Source organism: Rhinolophus ferrumequinum, chromosome 4 (genome assembly GCF_004115265.2).
Source record: "Rhinolophus ferrumequinum isolate MPI-CBG mRhiFer1 chromosome 4, mRhiFer1_v1.p, whole genome shotgun sequence".
Taxonomy (NCBI): Eukaryota; Metazoa; Chordata; class Mammalia; order Chiroptera; family Rhinolophidae; genus Rhinolophus; species Rhinolophus ferrumequinum.
This window is the reverse complement of record NC_046287.1, coordinates 51,189,671-51,207,321: the sequence shown is the minus strand read 5'-3', so window position 1 is coordinate 51,207,321 and position 17,651 is coordinate 51,189,671. Positions and strand designations below refer to the sequence as shown.

The 17,651-nt window shown below is 38.2% G+C and overlaps 1 protein-coding gene across 2 annotated transcripts in view; it reads left to right on the top strand.

Annotated features, from left to right (window-relative positions):
* The window catches only part of NALF1 (NALCN channel auxiliary factor 1), a 574,475-nt gene that overhangs the window by 529,915 nt on the left and 26,909 nt on the right, over positions 1-17,651 (top strand). For both annotated transcript variants that reach the window (XM_033105163.1, XM_033105165.1), the window contains exon 2: positions 5,852-6,023. In XM_033105163.1, coding sequence (XP_032961054.1) covers positions 5,852-6,023 — 172 coding nt within the window. The remainder of the gene's footprint in view (positions 1-5,851; positions 6,024-17,651) is intronic.

Below are 17,651 nucleotides of genomic sequence, written 5' to 3'. Positions count from 1 at the left end.
CGTGCGTTTCCTCATCTTTACCATCATGCATCTGTGGACTCCATGATACCACATCTGATAAGCAGATGGGCCTGGGCTAGCCCCACCTTTTTCAGACCAATTCTCTCTCTTACATGGATTGATCCTGGGTGTCTGGAATGGTACTGAGAATGATTTGGGTGGACTTAGAAATGTAGGGCAGCTCCAGGAAGCTAGGGGAGTTCTGAAGTTCAGGGGAGTAGACCAAGTGTTATAACAGGATCCCAAAAGTGAGTCACCAAAAGAAAATAGGAAGATATTTGCATTTTATTCAGGAAACAGAGCCAAGACATAGTCCTGGAGGACAAGATGTGCTGACATTGTAAGTCTGGTAGAGTAAGGAGCCTAGTCCTCAGGGTACTGTTCATCTCTTACTATCCTTCCACAGGTGACTTGGCTTATCCTCAGGCAGGGATTTTTTTTTCCCCTTGTTTTCCTCTTGGAATACATCACTATTTGCAATTTCTGGATGCAGTGTACTTTAACCAGACACTGACACCGATATAAAAGAAAGAAGACATCCCGATCTATGAGTGTTAAAATTCATTTTGACTTTCACCTCTACTAATAACTGTAGCAACATGTGTTATGCATCAAAGAGTATTAGCCTGAGGCAGTTGCTATAGGAGACTATTGCTTATATAACCAATTATTTCACCCCCACATACTCAAACCTCAGACCACTAACACATTAGAGCTGACAGAAAAGGATCTCATAAAATGTATCAATACATATTATAAATATAAATAAGAGTCAACCTTTACTAATACCTGGGGGAAAAGGGAAATCAACCTTCTCATGTGAAGACAAGCATTTTCAATACCTGACATTTTTCTTAATGAAAACTTGTAACCGACATGATTTTTTTTTTAGCAGGCTGACATGTATTTGTAATATAAAGCTGCTACCTAGCTCTAAAACATAGATATAGATTTTGAAGAGGGAAGCAAATATATTTAAGAGAAATGAGAATTCGGGCCTATATTGGAGAAACATTAATCTTAGGCATTTTGTGAAAGGCTCTCTACAAGATTAACCACGGCCATGTGGAATTCCAGAACCAAGAGAGGTAATGAGAACCTTATGTGGTGCATACTGACGGTCACTTATAACGGCAATCCTGACAACCGTGATTACTCAGGGCCCGGGGATCACTTCTCATAAATAAGATAGGTGACCATTTCAAGCTCATCCTTATATCCACAGAAAGCAGGCCCTTCCAGAGCCCCAGAGTTTAACATCACTTCCCACAGTCGGGCAGCAGACAAAGAACCCTCCCTTTGCCTATGTCTCGAGATTTTCAATTCAACATGCTTGTACCATTAGAACCAAAACTTTGCTGAACACTGAAAATTACCTTTTTTTAAAAAAATCATTCTTTATCAAGAGTCTGGGAATGAGGTCAGTAGACCACAGCTCCCTTGGATTACTCCTCTGCTCCTCACACCTTCAAATAGGCCTGCATCACTGAGGGGAAGTGAGTGCCAGGAAGACCCAGAAGTCAGCCTGAGGACCAAATGGGGAGGTGGCTCATTGCCGCTCTCTCTGCAGAACTGCGAGGGAGGTTTCAAAAGTGCAGTTCTGAAATGAAGTGACTTGTAGAAACGAACAACAACAAAAAGATAGTATGTTAGGAATAAATACTACTCAGGTGATGCCTTCCAATATGTGGTGCATCATTGAAACAATGGCCTGGATGTCAGGGATTTCGGTTTGCCGTCACCTCTGATCTTTCTAGGCCCCAATTCCACAGGAGAAACTCAGCCAGGCAATCTACAGGACCTTTCCACGCCGGAATGCCACGCCTCGGTGGCTGCAGAGATCCAGACTGTTTCACGTAGTCATCACTTTCTGCATCCTCACAGACGAGTTCCCGTTACTAGAGTTCCCAATGAAAAAAGTACTGCTCTCCTGTAGAGACCTGAGTTCCATTTGTTTGCTACTATGTACACTCTCTCTGTAACTCAGTTTCTTTGTTTGTGAAATATTTCCCAAACAGGTCTCAAAGATTTCATGAGGAAAACTAACAAATGAGAAAATGTTTTGAGAGAAAAAGAGAAAATAGTTACCCAAATATTAAGTAAAACTGATATTCTCACTGAAGTCATTTTAATAATTTAGTCTGTTCCTTTTCTAGACTATAGCTTGAGAATGTTTCTGATTAATGTATGATGGGAAGTAGTCCAAGCAGTTTTTATATCTTCCACAGTCATTTCCAAGGGGTACAGAGCAAAGGTGAGCGTGTGTGTGAATGGTTCATTTGAATGTCCTTCATGAACATAATTAGCTGGTAAACGTTAACTGCTTCTACAAGCCCTCAATGAAGGGTGTGGGTGGATGTAGCTTAGCTATTCATTTGTCACCAGAGACCTTATACACATTTTTGTTCCTTCCCAAAATTATTGTTTGCATCTTGTAATCATTTACACCATTCTGTGATACCTAGAAAAGTGAGTACCTAATATTTCTCTCTGTAGGATAGGCCAAACTATTATAAAAAAGATTTCTGATTTTCCTTTTCACAGAGTTCTTATGAAAGGAAACAAGTATATTTATTTTTCATCAGGTGCTTTTGTTTGAAATCCTTTAGTACTTTAAAAATTAATCATCTTGTTTCTCTAGTTTTCTGCCAGTGAAAAACGTCCAACTTTCTCAGCTTTCCTCCCTCAAAAAATTCCAAAAGGGAGGTGGAAAGTATCATTTATTTCTCAGACTCATTTATTTCTTTCACTCTCCTATCCCAAGAATCCCCCTCACAGCATATTGGCAAGAGTTATCTAAACTCCATTTGAATTTTTCCAGTTATGGAGAACTCAGGACCTCACAAGACAGTCCATTTTATTTCTGTACATCTCTTCTGGCAAGAAAGCTCTTCTTCATACCAATATTTACCTGTCTGTTTTGTCTCTGCTTTATCCTCTAATTTCACATTTGAAAAGCTATTGGCATCTGCACATAGCAGCAATCCCCTCAGATATTGAAGACCGCAATAAACACCTCACCTTTCTTTTTCTGCCCATGAAGTTTTTCCCTGATAGCTTTCAGATATATTGCATCCCTAGAACTGAAAAATTAGAAAATATGTAAGATTCAAATGAGGAATCCTCCATTGCAATTCAAAAGTCTAGGACTTAGATCATAAGAATTGATGACACAGTGAAACCTGCCCAGAGAGGTTATAGTCTCTTGGATAATTCAGAATTTGGCTAGTGGCTCTGCAAATCATGATCACTTCTCCTTAAAACTACTACTTGATATTTATAAAAACTGCTTTGATGACTTAGTAGTTTTTTAAGTTGAAAATCTGCAAAGGAGATATAGCTGAAATAGCATGAAATATAGCTGAAATAGAATAAAAATGGATTTGTTCCAGTCGGGCGATGCTAAGGAGACTAATTGAAAAGAGGAGGTATATATTTATATCCCAAGAAACTTCGATATGAGATACCACATCGTCTGTGAGAGAAGAGAGATTGTTTCTTAAGATAGAGCTTATAGGTACAAGATGTGACTTCATATTCAGAAACCATTTTAATTTGAATCATTGTGCAAAAACAAACTGGGAGGAGAAATGGAGCGAACGGTCTGGCCTAGAAAAATACATACATGTAATTTTCTGGAATCTTGCAGGGGTATTAACAGAAAAGAGATAACTTTAATGTTTAGAATCCCAGAAATGCGCAAAATGTAAGCTTTCCTTGTAATGGAAATTTATTGTTGTTAGAACTATATACATAAACACATTCAATTTTCTCTAGTACTTAAAAAGGAAATCTAGGGGATGGCTGGTTACCTCAGTTGGATAGAGCACTGTGAGCTGCGTGCTCCTTAAAAAAAAAAAAAAAAAAAAAAAAAAAACTAAAACTAAAACAAAACAAAACAAAAAAAAACAAAAAAAAGGAATCTAAACCAGGAATCATAAAATAGGCAGCGACCACTCTTGGATCACAGTGTATATCATAAATGTGATATGTCATATTACATACTATCATATTACACAAATACAAATGGTATTTTGAAAAATATTTTCAATTTCTCCCAAAGTATGGTTAGGAAACCATTGCATTTTTCTTTCTTCTTCTGAGTCTGATGCTTTAAGCCTCTTTCTGATGGCATGACGTCACCATCACCTCTACCTCTATATCCCTCATCCATACATCCCACACTATTAACAAATCTTAGGGGTTTCCTCAGTTATTGTAGTATTATTTCTAGTGCAGTTTCCAATGTACACTTTTATAAGTGTGCATTGTTCAAAAGACCTATAAGAATACTAATTATTTGTATATTTTCCTATTAGGTCATATGGTGATTATAAACCACTGATGACAACAAATAAAATTACTTTTAGCTATCTAAAATTATATCTGAATTTCACATGTGTCCTATTTTAACCCCATTGAAGTACCTTTGATTAAAGTGTAAAGCTTCATTTTGATCAAAGTAGTAAAAAGTTATGAAAAAAAATTTAATGCAATCTTCCTTACACCAAATGGACATTGACACATGTAATTTACTGCTGATTTCAGATTAATCTGAAAACTTCCTTGTGATTTCTTAAGTTCTTCTAAAAAAAATGTTTCTAATTAAACAAAGCAATTATGAAGAGTTCAGGATTTGGAAGCCCACAGAATGTTGGTTTGAATTCTTGATTTTTCACTTACTTTCATTACTAATTATTATTTGCATGCAAAAAATGACTAAGTTATCTTCTATGTGTGTGCTGCAAATTACATAGGGGGAAAATGTATGTAACTTGCTTAGACCAGGGCATAAAGTTGATAAATACTAGCTATTATATTCTTGCTATTATTGTCAAGTATTTATTTTTTGGTGTGCATTTAACTGTAAACCATTCACTTGTCTGGTAGGATACAGTTGATGAAATCTTACCTGAATAGTAGTACCTCTATGAACAGATTAAATAGAATTCATCGGTACCAAGGTTTTTGGAAATAACTAAATCAGAGATCTATACTATATGTAGATGGGTTACTTTTGTTGTGTTATTTGAGTTTAAATTCAGCTTTTTTTAATTATATTATAAAAATATTTTTCAACATTTTCCTAGGTAATTATCAAAAACAAATGAAGTCATAATCATTTCACATTTTATTATATTAAATATAGTTCAATATTCATGTGCATCACAGCATCTCCAAGGTCCATTTTGTGGTTCTGATGAGGTTTCCTTCCTGTGGTCCTAACCACACCACAGTATGTTATGTTAATAGAAACACCCAGGTTGGGTGTTTCTGGGCTTTCGGAGGATAAGATATTTAATGTATTTGATGTGAGCCATAGATGTAAATTCCCACTGCTACTTGTTCTCTGCTTCTGGAGTTCAAGCTACGTGGAAGCGGCACTGTCTGCACTGCCTCAGGGCCATCATTGTAAAGGACACAGCGCCATCCAGTGTCCATTGGAAGTATAGCCGGAGGGACTCAGCTCAGACAACGACTCACCGTGCACACCGCAATAAGGAACTACAGTGTATCGGCGCAGTCCATTATCTCCTTTACTTTCTATATCACTAGATTTTGAAAACTTCAGGACCCGCTTAACTCCACTGTTTTTCACATGAGCTACACCAAATTAAATATTGTATTCTCTTAAGGGCTCAATCAAATAATGGGCTGCTCTGTTGTAGACTTGCTACGTTTTTATCACTTGCAGCTAATAGTGTGTCAATATTTCTCCAAATGAGAGTTTTCTTGTGATGCACTTAAAACCACAGCATGCTTCTCTCAGTACAGCATGTTCTTTATTAGAGTCAGAACTGTTGTCAGCCCGCCCTATTTTTGATTCTTCTTTTTTTTTTTTTTTTTTCAGATTGTCTACAAAGCCTGGCTGTGTTCCCAGTACTTTGAAGTCGCACAGTTTAACTGCAGAAAGACAATTCCTTGCAAGCAATACTGTTTGGAGGTTCAGACGAGGTGTCCGTTTATATTGCCCGACAATGATGAAGTCATCTACGGAGGACTCTCCAGTTTCATCTGTACAGGTACAGTGCACGGCAGGCAGGGTTTTGTCACCCAGCCTCTCATGGTGGTTTAATTATGTGGTGTTTGTTTGCTTCCTTCCGCTGAGGCGCCTGGTAGTTTTCCACGCTTTCCTTCATAGAAGCCCTGAAAACACTTGATTTGGAAATGCCACCTTATCTGGAGTCGATCTGTGACCACCATCATTAACTTTGTAAAAGGATAATTCTCAAGGCAAAATGTCGGCAATCATTAGATATGCTTAAATATGACTTAGAGGAGGTTGGGTTCTGCCTGCATTGCCTTCATATTACCTAAAGACAGATGAGATGAGGAGGCCAGTAAAATCGTGTTTCTTCTTCAAATTGTTGACAAGTTTATATCCCAAGTCTGTTTTCTGAGAAGTGTTATTTTATCTTAAGCAAGCATCAAGACCATAAAGAAATGTCTACCTAAGTTATGTATGTGTGTGTGTGTGTGTGTATGTGTGTGTGTGTATTAGAGCTACACAATTAAGTCCAAGTACAATTTTACCTTGTATTTCCAATTAACAATGTCGACTCAGACTGGGCAAAACACCAATACCAGTGTTCAATTTGGGGATATTTATAAGCATTGTATAACTTAGATATAGAATAAGATGTAAAGGATAAGAGTAGATTATTTTTTTTGAAATAAATGGTGAGTGGACAGGTGAGAACATGACACTTTGCCTGGCAGTGTGATCTTCAGAGCTGTTGCCCTATGTTCTCTTAGTAAGAAAGAGCTATGCATTGTCCTTATAACTAGATGGCTTGATTGTGGCCTGTTTCATTTTCAAGTTATAAGAATAAAACACCATCATAAGTATCAAGAGACGTGAAACCCCTCTTCTTGTATGAGAGTGTATGAAACCCCTCTAAGATGGAGTGACATATTGAGATGCTCAATACGACAATTTATCAAATTATTTCTAGATCACTTATTTACATCTCTATCTATTAGCCATACATAAGTGCAGGTGATGAGCGGTCAAGAGACAGTCCACCAAAGTTTTCCAGTAAGAACCTGCCTAAAAGCTGGATGAGTATTTCTTATGTCGCCCAGCGTTACAGGAAGAACATCTGACTGAAGGTTAGGAGACATGCACTCTCGTCCTATTTTTACTATGCATTCTCTCTGAGCCACCTTCTCCTCAGTACTAAATTAGTAATTGCAATACCTTGATGCATGTTTGCTGTAAGGGTTACAGATAAGGGAAAAGCACAAGACATGTCATCAATAGGCCATAGCTACTGTACATAAGAACGTGATTTGTGAGATGTAAAATGATTTACCAATCATTTTTGCTACTCCATTGATTTATTATGAGATCATGTAGCTCCTCTATGCTGGAAGACAGAAAGAAAGCGAGAGAGAGAGAGAGAGAGAGAGAGAATGAAAAAGGGAAAGGAAGGGAGAGAAGAATGAAGGGAGGGAGGAAGGAAGGGATATTAGTATTTTCTTCCTTTGAATCTGAGCCAAAAAATTAACCAGACATAGGCTATTACATTACTTGACTTTCACATAAAATTTTCAATAGAGAGTCTTCAAGATAATGCTTTCAACTCAATGGCGATTTAAGACTTTGGAGAAATTCATGGAATTTTATGTAGTTTGTATGTTTGTTCATTCACCTGCATATAGATTTTTTTCCTAGAGAAGATCAGTAGCTTTCACCAGGTTCTCAAAGTAGACAATGACCTCAAATGAAGGGTAAGGTAGCTGTCATTTCCTGCCTTCTCCTGTTTCCTGATCTTTTATCTGAATGTATGAATCTAAAAATATAGGTTTGAATGTTCATCCCTGTTTCTTGAATGCTTTGAAGGCCATCAGAGGCTTAAAGATGAGATTTAATCTCTTTCTGCAGGACATGAGTAGAACATCTACCTTATATTTTTAATTATCTTTGAGTTTTGTAAAATCAGCTTTTTCATAGCCATAGCTATATCCTATCTTTTTTCAAAGACAGGAAAAGAGATTTGTCATTGGATCCAGAGAAAAATGCTATCAACATTAGAAACTTCCTGGGAGACTCTCATCACTGAATACTGGGGAACCTAGCACTTCTTTTGCTACAGTCAATGGGGCTTATGTTCTTTTTATTACTAAACTCCTCAAAAATGTGCAGAATAAATTATGAAGGCATTTTACCCCTAAGCTCTGTAAAATTTTTCAACAAAAAAGTACTAATTTTCAGATTGACCCTCTTTTCTAAAGTGTGACCCAGGCTCCTTGAAGAATTGCCATTTATCTTGATAACTAGCAGCCATCATTTTCCACCTTAGGTCACAGATGTCCCTTGAGTGTGGCTCTTGGAACAGGAAAGATATGTCTAATGATGCTAATCACTCGCTGCCTTGTCACTACTGATGAAGGTCCCAAAACAGGTCCCAGAACTGTCTCCTTCAAGGAAGAAGTTAAGCCAGAGAACAGCTCCCAGGGACTACTGGTTAAACCTATGGATCTAAATGACTTGTCATATTTCTTGGGAAACCAGTAAGACTTTTATATTTGTTCCCAAATATTATCACACAATTTTTAGAGGCTCAACTCTTACAGATGGACATGAAGATTCATAAACTCACCTTTTAGATAAGTTCGGAGTACATTTGAGTTATCGCAGATGACTTTATGCATTTTGAATGAAATGTGTTCTGTACTCAGGCAGAATTAGATGAAATATAGTAGAGAAATAGAAGTATTTTTCCTAGTTTCCCAGTTTGCTGCAGATAACCTAAAGCCAACTTGATGGCAAGCTCCTAGCAATTTTTCATGTCCACAATTAGTAGCCGTTCTGTTGAACTTCTTCCTCACTGAAAAAATGGCAGAATGACGATCACTAACCACAATTCTATTAAAAGGAATTCACCAAGTAGGTAGGTCATCTTGCCTCCAGTAATTCCTCTTTTCAAAAAATAATAAATGGTTTTATTTCCATTTCATGTGCTGGAAATGTTATCATTTATCATCAGGGGTATTATCATCCATCAAGGAATAGATGGAGTTTCCTTCAAATTCAATGTGTTTAGTTACAGTGAATTCCCTACTATGCGAAATGCATCCAATTTACAGCTTCCAGAAGGATAGAATCAATCTCAAAAAAGTATTCAGTAAACACATAACTACAGACGGCTCATTGCCAGCTGCCGTCCAAGTGAGGATCAGTGTTGTCCAAGGTACTTCTCCATAGAGACAAACCAGGGGTGTGATAACTTTTCCTTAGAGTCCTCTGCATCCAGCCTTTTAGAGATGTGGAATTATAGGATGCCCAGTTCTTCTCACGTAGATTTTTACTATATATATACTGAGGCTATCATGAAAGACAAAACAAAACAAAACACATTTCAGTCCTTGGGATCTGTGAAACGATCAGAGAAGGTTCAGAACAGATAAAATTTCTTTAAATAATCAGGAATTTTTTTTTATAGTTTTGGTAAGAGTAATTAGATTCAATATTGAGTGCATCATTTCTTTTTGATGCTTACATTACTTACCCATGACCTAAATTTGAATGTTTAAAATTTTTATGTTTTGATTATCTCCTACGTCATGTGTCTATGATCCTCAGTAAGCCCGTAACTAATGAAAACACCTGAAATCTCTGAGAATGCATGTCTATTGCTGTACAATGACCTTGACTGAGGATGGTGCAGAAGGGCATGACCAAATGTTCTAACCACAAACCCAGATGACAAGAAGAGCCCTCTCCTTGTACGTTTAGCTCTGCTTTCATTTTAGGAGAGAAAGGAAAGAATTTTCGTCGAGATCCCTCTTATTTTTCTGTTAAAGAATAAAACTGACACATTTTTGAAGGAGTGTTTGAAAAATTAATGAGGGATGAATTCTGAGGTACTGTCTGGGTAACTTGTCATTTAATGTTAGTCATTATTGAGCTAAAATTTTTCAATGTGGGTTCTATTCTCAAACTCAGTTTACATAATGCACTGCTATCTTAGAAACCTGGTTTCCTTATCTCTAAAATGAGGAGGTGGAGTCATTTGTGGATTCTACGCTGTCAACCCATCACTGTGGTAATTATGAGGGTTTCCCCTCTGCACACTCCCTTGCCTTGTTCTAGAATCCCCTAGAGAGATCCTTGATTGCTTACCTGTTATAGTGAACCAACATTAAGAAAACAGAAGTGGCAGAGTACCACAGGCTGTGGGTGTTATGGTAACAAACATTATGAAAATTTACCATTTGATTGATAGATAAAATAGACAAGACATGATTTGCTGCTGCATTTTTCATAGAGAAATTATTGAAAGAAAAAGAGTAAAAGTTGGTCCGCTGGGGGTTGCTGATAATGGAGATAAAACACCTTTTAAGAATTCTATGTAAATTCTGCATTTCATTTTTTAGCTGTGACAAGAATAAGGTTATGTTTCTGCCTCTTGGGGAAAATACTGTGGGTTGCTGTTGGTGGTTACCCTGACAGACCTAATAACGATGTGATGGGGGACTCACGCCCTCTGGTGGCAAGACTGCCCTACTGCAGAGGATCCTAAGGAAATCATTGCCCTGCGGGCCAGAGAAGCAAATAATGTGTTCAGGGGAAAAGAGGAGAGAAAATACTTATACATATTGATCAAATTAGAAATTTTTTAATGTTTGGTATCTCAAAATTCACATGAGAGAGTTCACAACTATGAAAGATCGTTTGCAAAATCCAGTTCTGACATGACTAGTGAGTTGACAATGAATTTTTAAAAAATAACATGACATAAAAGATTTTCTCATTAAAGGAGTAGAAAAATTTGCTACCCATAGATTTAAACTTGTACATCTATGCTATTTTTAATTTCTGTATTTCCTTCAGTGTGTGAATATGTTTTATTATTTTCTGAAATGAAGGGATTTCTTAAAAAAAATGAGGAAATAATAGCACAATTTGATGTCATACAAAATGTCTTTTCATAAATATATATTTAAAAAATTAGGCCAAAACAGAAATGTGAAGGGAGAAGGTATGACCAGAAAAAAATAAAGAAATATGAAAATAGATTATTTAAAAAAAATCATAGAGTATAGTAACTTTGTGTGTTTGGGACACCTTCGTCCATTAAAACACTGTACTCTTTGAGGTTTATTCAACTTCATATATTTAGATCTGAGTTCAGATCATTCATACTCGAGATTGCTTACCTGTAATAGTGAACCAACATTAAGAAAACAGAAGTGGCAGAGCACCACAGGCTGCGGGTGCTATGGAAACAAACATTAGGAAAATTTACCATTTGATACTAATTCCACCTCCAGATGCATTCGCAACAGCTCGATATGCCTTGTGCAGGAGGGACTTCATGTAGGGAAAGAACTGAGTAGAAATGAGGATGTCTGGATTCTGCTGCCAGTAGCTGTGAATGTTGGAAAATCACGCCCAGCATAAGGTTTCGCTTTTCGTCTCCACAAGTGGCTAACGGTGCCGAGCCTCCAGAGAACTCATTCCACCAGGCTGTTGAGAGCAGATCCTGAGTGACATGGGGCTTCCTCTGGGCCAGCTTGCTGGGCCTTGCAGAAGGGCGCAGTGCCGTAGCTCCAGTGGAGAATGCTTGCCCGCGTGGAGAGAGGAGCCATCTGGCTTCACATCGTCCTGAGTGATCCTTGCTAGACACCCAGGAAGAACTTGTGGATAAACTCATCTACCTATGGGGTTGCTGGTAAAGTGAACCCTCCCCTCCCACACCTGTTCACCTAGACAAACTTTGGGTAAATCCCAACACAGTTCAAGTAGTGCTTCTTCGTTTCATCTCCATACCAGATCTAAGTGGAGAAATGAAAGGGGTCAGACCAGGGAGAGTTGAGATAACCATGTCTGGGGCATTTGCATGGCCTGGAGTTGAATCAGCCCTGAGAAATGTCCAGTTTTGATCACACTGAGCCCTGAGTTTGCCATTCTGGGGGCCATGAAAGGCTGAGCCCCAGGCCATTTCCTGGCCAGTCACCAGGAAACAAAGCACTGCAGGTGGAAAGCTGAAAGCTGTCCTCTTTGATGCCACCTGGGGAGGATCCTAGTGACATCAGCCCACAATTGCGTGTTAACCTACAACCAAAGTGCCACTTAACTTTGTGTGACAGACATGTCCAGTCCTCTCTGAACTCTCTAGGATTTTACTCAAGCCAGACTTTTGAATACTACCCAACAGAGGAGCAGAGCACCTGGACCATGAGGTGGTTGGTCCATGCTTAGGTGGAAATTGAGTCAAAACGTTTAGAGATCTTCACTAGAGCAAGGACAGGGATAAAACATACATCATTATGTTGGTTCCCCAGGACTCTACCTGACCGATAAGGCTCAGATATGTTTACAACTTGACATGGTAGCAGTTGAAGCAGTAAGCCAAAGGAACAATTCTAAATCTGGAAATTCAATTTAAGAAGGATAATTTGGGCAAAGAGAGATTCCCCAGAACAGGTGAAATCTTATTTAGTGAAGGTGTTACCTACTTTGCCTACAATTAAACATCTCTGTGAAGCATTTATCCCCATCTTGTAGCTGTTCTGGCTACCTAACTGCTTTGGGCATTGCAATACTCGCACATTATTATACATTCAGTCAATTTTAGAACAAGCGGAATTACAGAAGTCATCTAGTCTAATGTTACTCTTGCATAGGGTTAAACAGAGCCTCCCACTCCGCACCCCCAACCTGTTATTGCAGAGACAAGAATAGATCCACATTTCCTGGCTATTAGTCCAGCATTTGTATCACTCGTGGAACAGGAAACGACCAGTCGGTCCATCCTGAAATTAGCCTGTAAGCAAATGTTTCCTGACTGCAATACAGCTGCAGAAAGTTCATCAGCAGGTAAAAGAGAAGATCGACACACAGCTGCCCTCTGTGCAATGCCATTTTCAACAGCTCAGCAACCATGTCCTGGGTCCAGGATATCACATATAGCATTAAAAATGAACATGACACATATTTTCTACCTAGAACATTTTTTCTGGTTAAACAAAGGAGAACTGTCTGGCTCACTATTGTCTGGAAAATGTGCTGCAATGGCTAACTTTCAGTCAGATTAGTCAACAAGTTTTTTAGATTGCATACAAACAGAGGAATATATGAGTGTTAAGGTTAAAAGCAGAACGAAAGTTTCTAAAATGTTCGTGTAAATAATATTGTGAATATAAATGACCTTCTAATTTGTGTTAAGCCATAAATGTATGTTTGTGTCCCATGAGGAAATAAGGCATTCGATAATTTTTAAAATGGAAAATTAACCTATTATTCTCAAATTTGAAACTTTGTCTTTTTAATAGTTTGGCTTGAAATTTACCAGATGAGGTGGTTATTGTTAATCATAATTTCTAATTTATCAGATAATCACAATGTCTGCTTTTTACAATTAGCACATGTCTTTGTGTGCAGTTTTCTTTAAATCAGTAAAATTTAGAACTCCTGTTTTTATATCCATTGTTTAAAATAAGTTTTGAAATTTTCTTTGGAAATCATTTTCATATTCCATAGCATTCTCTTTGTGCTTTGAGAGATTTACCTGAGTGTGTGTGTGCTTGTGCATGTGTGTGTGTGTGTGTGTGTGTGTATAAACGCAGAGACATGTAGCTATATATATTATATATAATTTATATTAAAATGCATTATGTATTTATAAATAATATAGCAAGTTTTCACATAATATAGGTAATTATCAGAGGAAATATTTTAGGTTTAAAAATTGAAAATCAGTTTTTGAGCATGGCTTTAAAATTAACTTTAAAAGCAGTTCCAAGGAAAAGAGTGTGTCCAATTTAGGAAGAGCAGCATGGATGAAATAAATGTGTAACCTCCCCAAAAGAAAGCTGGATAATGCAAAGCCCGGTTGAAACTAAAACTTCTAGAATGCTATTTTAAGACAACAGTTATTGTTGCCTTTATTACTTTATTGGTTGTATTACTTTTCAGTCCCAAATGTGACATTGTTCCTTCCTTGACCTATGTATGCTGTCAAAAGCATGATCAAATCAGGCAGAGAGTGTCTGAAAGCACTGACTTCACCACAGGCACTGGTTCCTACTAGCAGGGCTTATGGTAACCTTATTCTTGTTCCCTCCTTTACCAAATGTTTCATTATCAGAAGAGGAAAAAAGCTTTATTGGGGTTGACTGGGGAGCATTTTGCCCTGATTCAGTCTTTCTTAGTGTACTTGGCCCCGGAAAGCCCCTGGAAGTCCAACTTCCTCCTTCCAACTTTGGGAACAAGCATTGCAAGGGAAATTAAAGTAGATCCAATCACAGGGGAAATAATTGTTCTGAGATAAGATCTGTTTCTGACTACGACGTCATGAATCCTTCTTACAGGGATCATGTAAAAATGTAGAGTGCCTTTCTGAACTGAGAAGAATCAAAGACTATTATTACCTTTGATCCCTTCTAAAGTCTTCTATATGTGCTTCTAAGTAGATAAATCAACATTTCTACCAACAAGATCCTATTTTAAAGGCCACTTTTCAGGAAATGGATTCAAAGCCAAAATAGCTCTCAACAGCCATCTCTTCTCCTGCGATGGAATATGCTTGAACATTCGTTTTAACTGTGTCCCCCTACCCTACCTCCACTGCTTTTCTATCTTACTTTGAAAATAGAGTTGCCACCAACTACATACACGAATAGAAGCTAAAATGATGGGACCACACTAACATCACTGGCACTAAAGTAACTGATATTATATACGAGGTTTGACAATTAAGTTCACGAACTTGTTGCACTGCTGTTGCTAACCTTTTTTGATATCAGAGGGATTATTCAATATAAATTTGTACCAACTGGACAAACAGTTAACCAAGTTCACTATTTGGAAGTGCTGAAAGGGCTGTGTGAGAAAGTTCGACGGCCTGAACTTTTCGCCAACAATTCATGGCTCTCGCATCACGACAATGCACCAGCTCCCATGGGAGTTTTGAGCCAGTAAACAAATAATTGTATTGGGACACCCTCCCTACTCACCTGATCTGGCCCCCAGTGACTTCTTTCTTTACCTGAAGATAAAGGAAATATTGAAAGGAAGACATTTTGATGACATTCAGGACATCAAGGGTAACACAACAACAGCTCTAATGGCCATTCCAGAAAAAGAGTTCCAAAATCGCTTTGAAGGGTGGACTAGGTGCTGGCGTCAGTGCAGTTTCCCAAGGGGAATACTTCGAAGGTGACCGTAGTGATATGCAACAATGAGGTATGTAGCACTTTTTCTAGAATGAGTTCATGAACTTGTTGTCAGACACTTAAATTGTCATACACTTAAATAAATTGTATTTACTTATTTTTGAGTTCGCAATACAGGCACATGGCACAAAATTTGAAAGATACTAAAGAATGACAATTAAGCCAACTCCTTCCCTTCTCCCACTGGCAGTTATCCATTAGAGATGTATCACAATTTAATCAGTTCTTAATTGATGGCTATTTAGATGATATCTTTCATTAAGTCAAATTCGGCAAGGATCATTTCCTACATTTGTGATGTTATCTGGAGGGTAAACGCTGTACCAAGAGGTGGAGGTGGACTAGCTGGATCTGTGCATTTAGTATTGGGCAGATACTTGTCATGCAGCCCATTCCGGGCTCTGATCGTGTCCTTCTATCCAAGTTCTAATGTCCTTAAGCGGGTCCCTAAGCTCCTTCATGGAGTTAGATTTGACCCTTGTTGCCCCACCATCCCCTGCCACTCTCATTGATCGTCATTTTCCTTTGGAAACCCAGCAAGCATTCCAAAATGCCAGCTGATGTGTGTGTTCCCTTTGCCTAGCACACTCTTCACTCAATTCTTTACCTGGCTCATCCTTCAGCAACCATCATTCCATTATGAGGCCTTCCCGGACACCCCACGTCTATATTGGGAGCATATATGCCCATAGCACCCGGTACTTCCAGCTCCATAGCACTTACCCACAATTTGGCTGGCCTGTTTCCTTTCCCTCACAGTCAATTGCATTAGGGTAAGATCTCATGTAGTTTATGGCTGCATCCCTAGGGCCCACAAAAGTGTCTGACACGTAGTGCTCAATAAACAAATATGGAATGAATAAATTAACAGGTGACAGCCCAAAGGAATCTCTGGGGGTCCCTGTTATAAGTGAGAAGAGCCCCTTCAAGGTGGGGGAGAAGCCTCGGGGAGGCAGGATGGTATAGGTAACGGCATGCAGAACTGCCAGGTGCCTTCTGCCTGTATCCATCTGTCAGAGATATTATGAGGATTTTATACAAAAGGGGGCTGAGAGATGCACTTTAACAAAACATCTCCCCTTTGGAGTAGATAAGAACATTAGTATTTCATTTTAAAGCCATTTTGTCCCTCACATTCCATCCTCTTGTCACGTGCATTATAAAGACTCATGTTGAATCAGACCATCATCCTGCACCCTGCTAATGTGACTGGAATACCGGGACTTGAAAAAAAAAAAAAAGCCTAAGTAATGATGGGACATTTCATCTGATGGAATTTACATTTTAAATGGTAGCCCCACACTGAGTGTCATGTGTTGAGTTGTGACCCCAAACCCCCCCCCCCAAATTCATATGTTGAAGGCCTAACCCCCAGTACCTGAGAATGTGACCTTATTTGGAAATGGAGTCCTTATGGTGGTAATCAAGTTAGAATGGGTTAATTAGGATGGGTCCTAGTCCAGTACTAATTAATGTGTGCATTAATTTGCTAGGCTGAAATTTTCTGTCTCGTAGTTCTAGAAATCAGCAGCCCAAGATCAAAATGTTGGTGAGATTTGTTTTTCCAGAAGCCTCTCTCCTGTGCTATCTCCTTGCTGTGTCCTCACATGGTCTTCCCGGTGTGTATGTGTCCCTGGTAGCTACCTGTATGTCCTCATTTCCTGTTTCTATATGAATACCAATCAGATAGGATCACAGCTTACCTTAAAGACCCCATTTTAACTTTATCACTTCTTTAAAGGCCTATCTCCAAATATGGTCACATTTTGATATATGGTAACATTTTGATATACTCTGATATACTCCTGAGGAAGTTAGAGCTTCAACATACCAATTGTAGAGGACATAATTCATCCCACAACGGTGTGCTTATGAAAAGGGGAAATTTGAGCACACAGACACACAGAGGGGAGACAATGTGAAAATACACCAGGAGAAGATGGCTGTCTACAAATCAACCTTGTCAACATCCCGCTGGGGACTTCCAGCCTCCAGAATCATGAGACCATAAATTTCTGTTGTATAAGCCACCCAGCCTGTTGTACTTTGTTACAGCAGCTCTGAGCAATGCCTGGCAATTTTGAAATAAAACAGATATATCCAATATTGTTTGTTTAAGAATAGAATAATGTCTAACTCTTATGGGAAGACAAATTTTTCGTACTTCAAAGTTTTAGAGGATTATAGGAGAGGAAGCAATAAAAAGGAATTATACAGGCAACAAGAGAGCTCAGCCAACAGGATTTAGAGGATAATAATTATGTAGAGAAAGTAATAATGAAGAAAAAAGAGTATTAACCTATACAGATCATTTTTAATTATAAAATAAAATTATTTCTGTAAATTTTATGAGTTTCCTTTTGAAGGAATTTAGAACTACAATTTCAATGCTGTTGTGTGTGCTGTGTCCAAGTTCATAGTTCAATAATTAGAAGATTTTTAATCTGAGTCAGAAAACCCTTCAT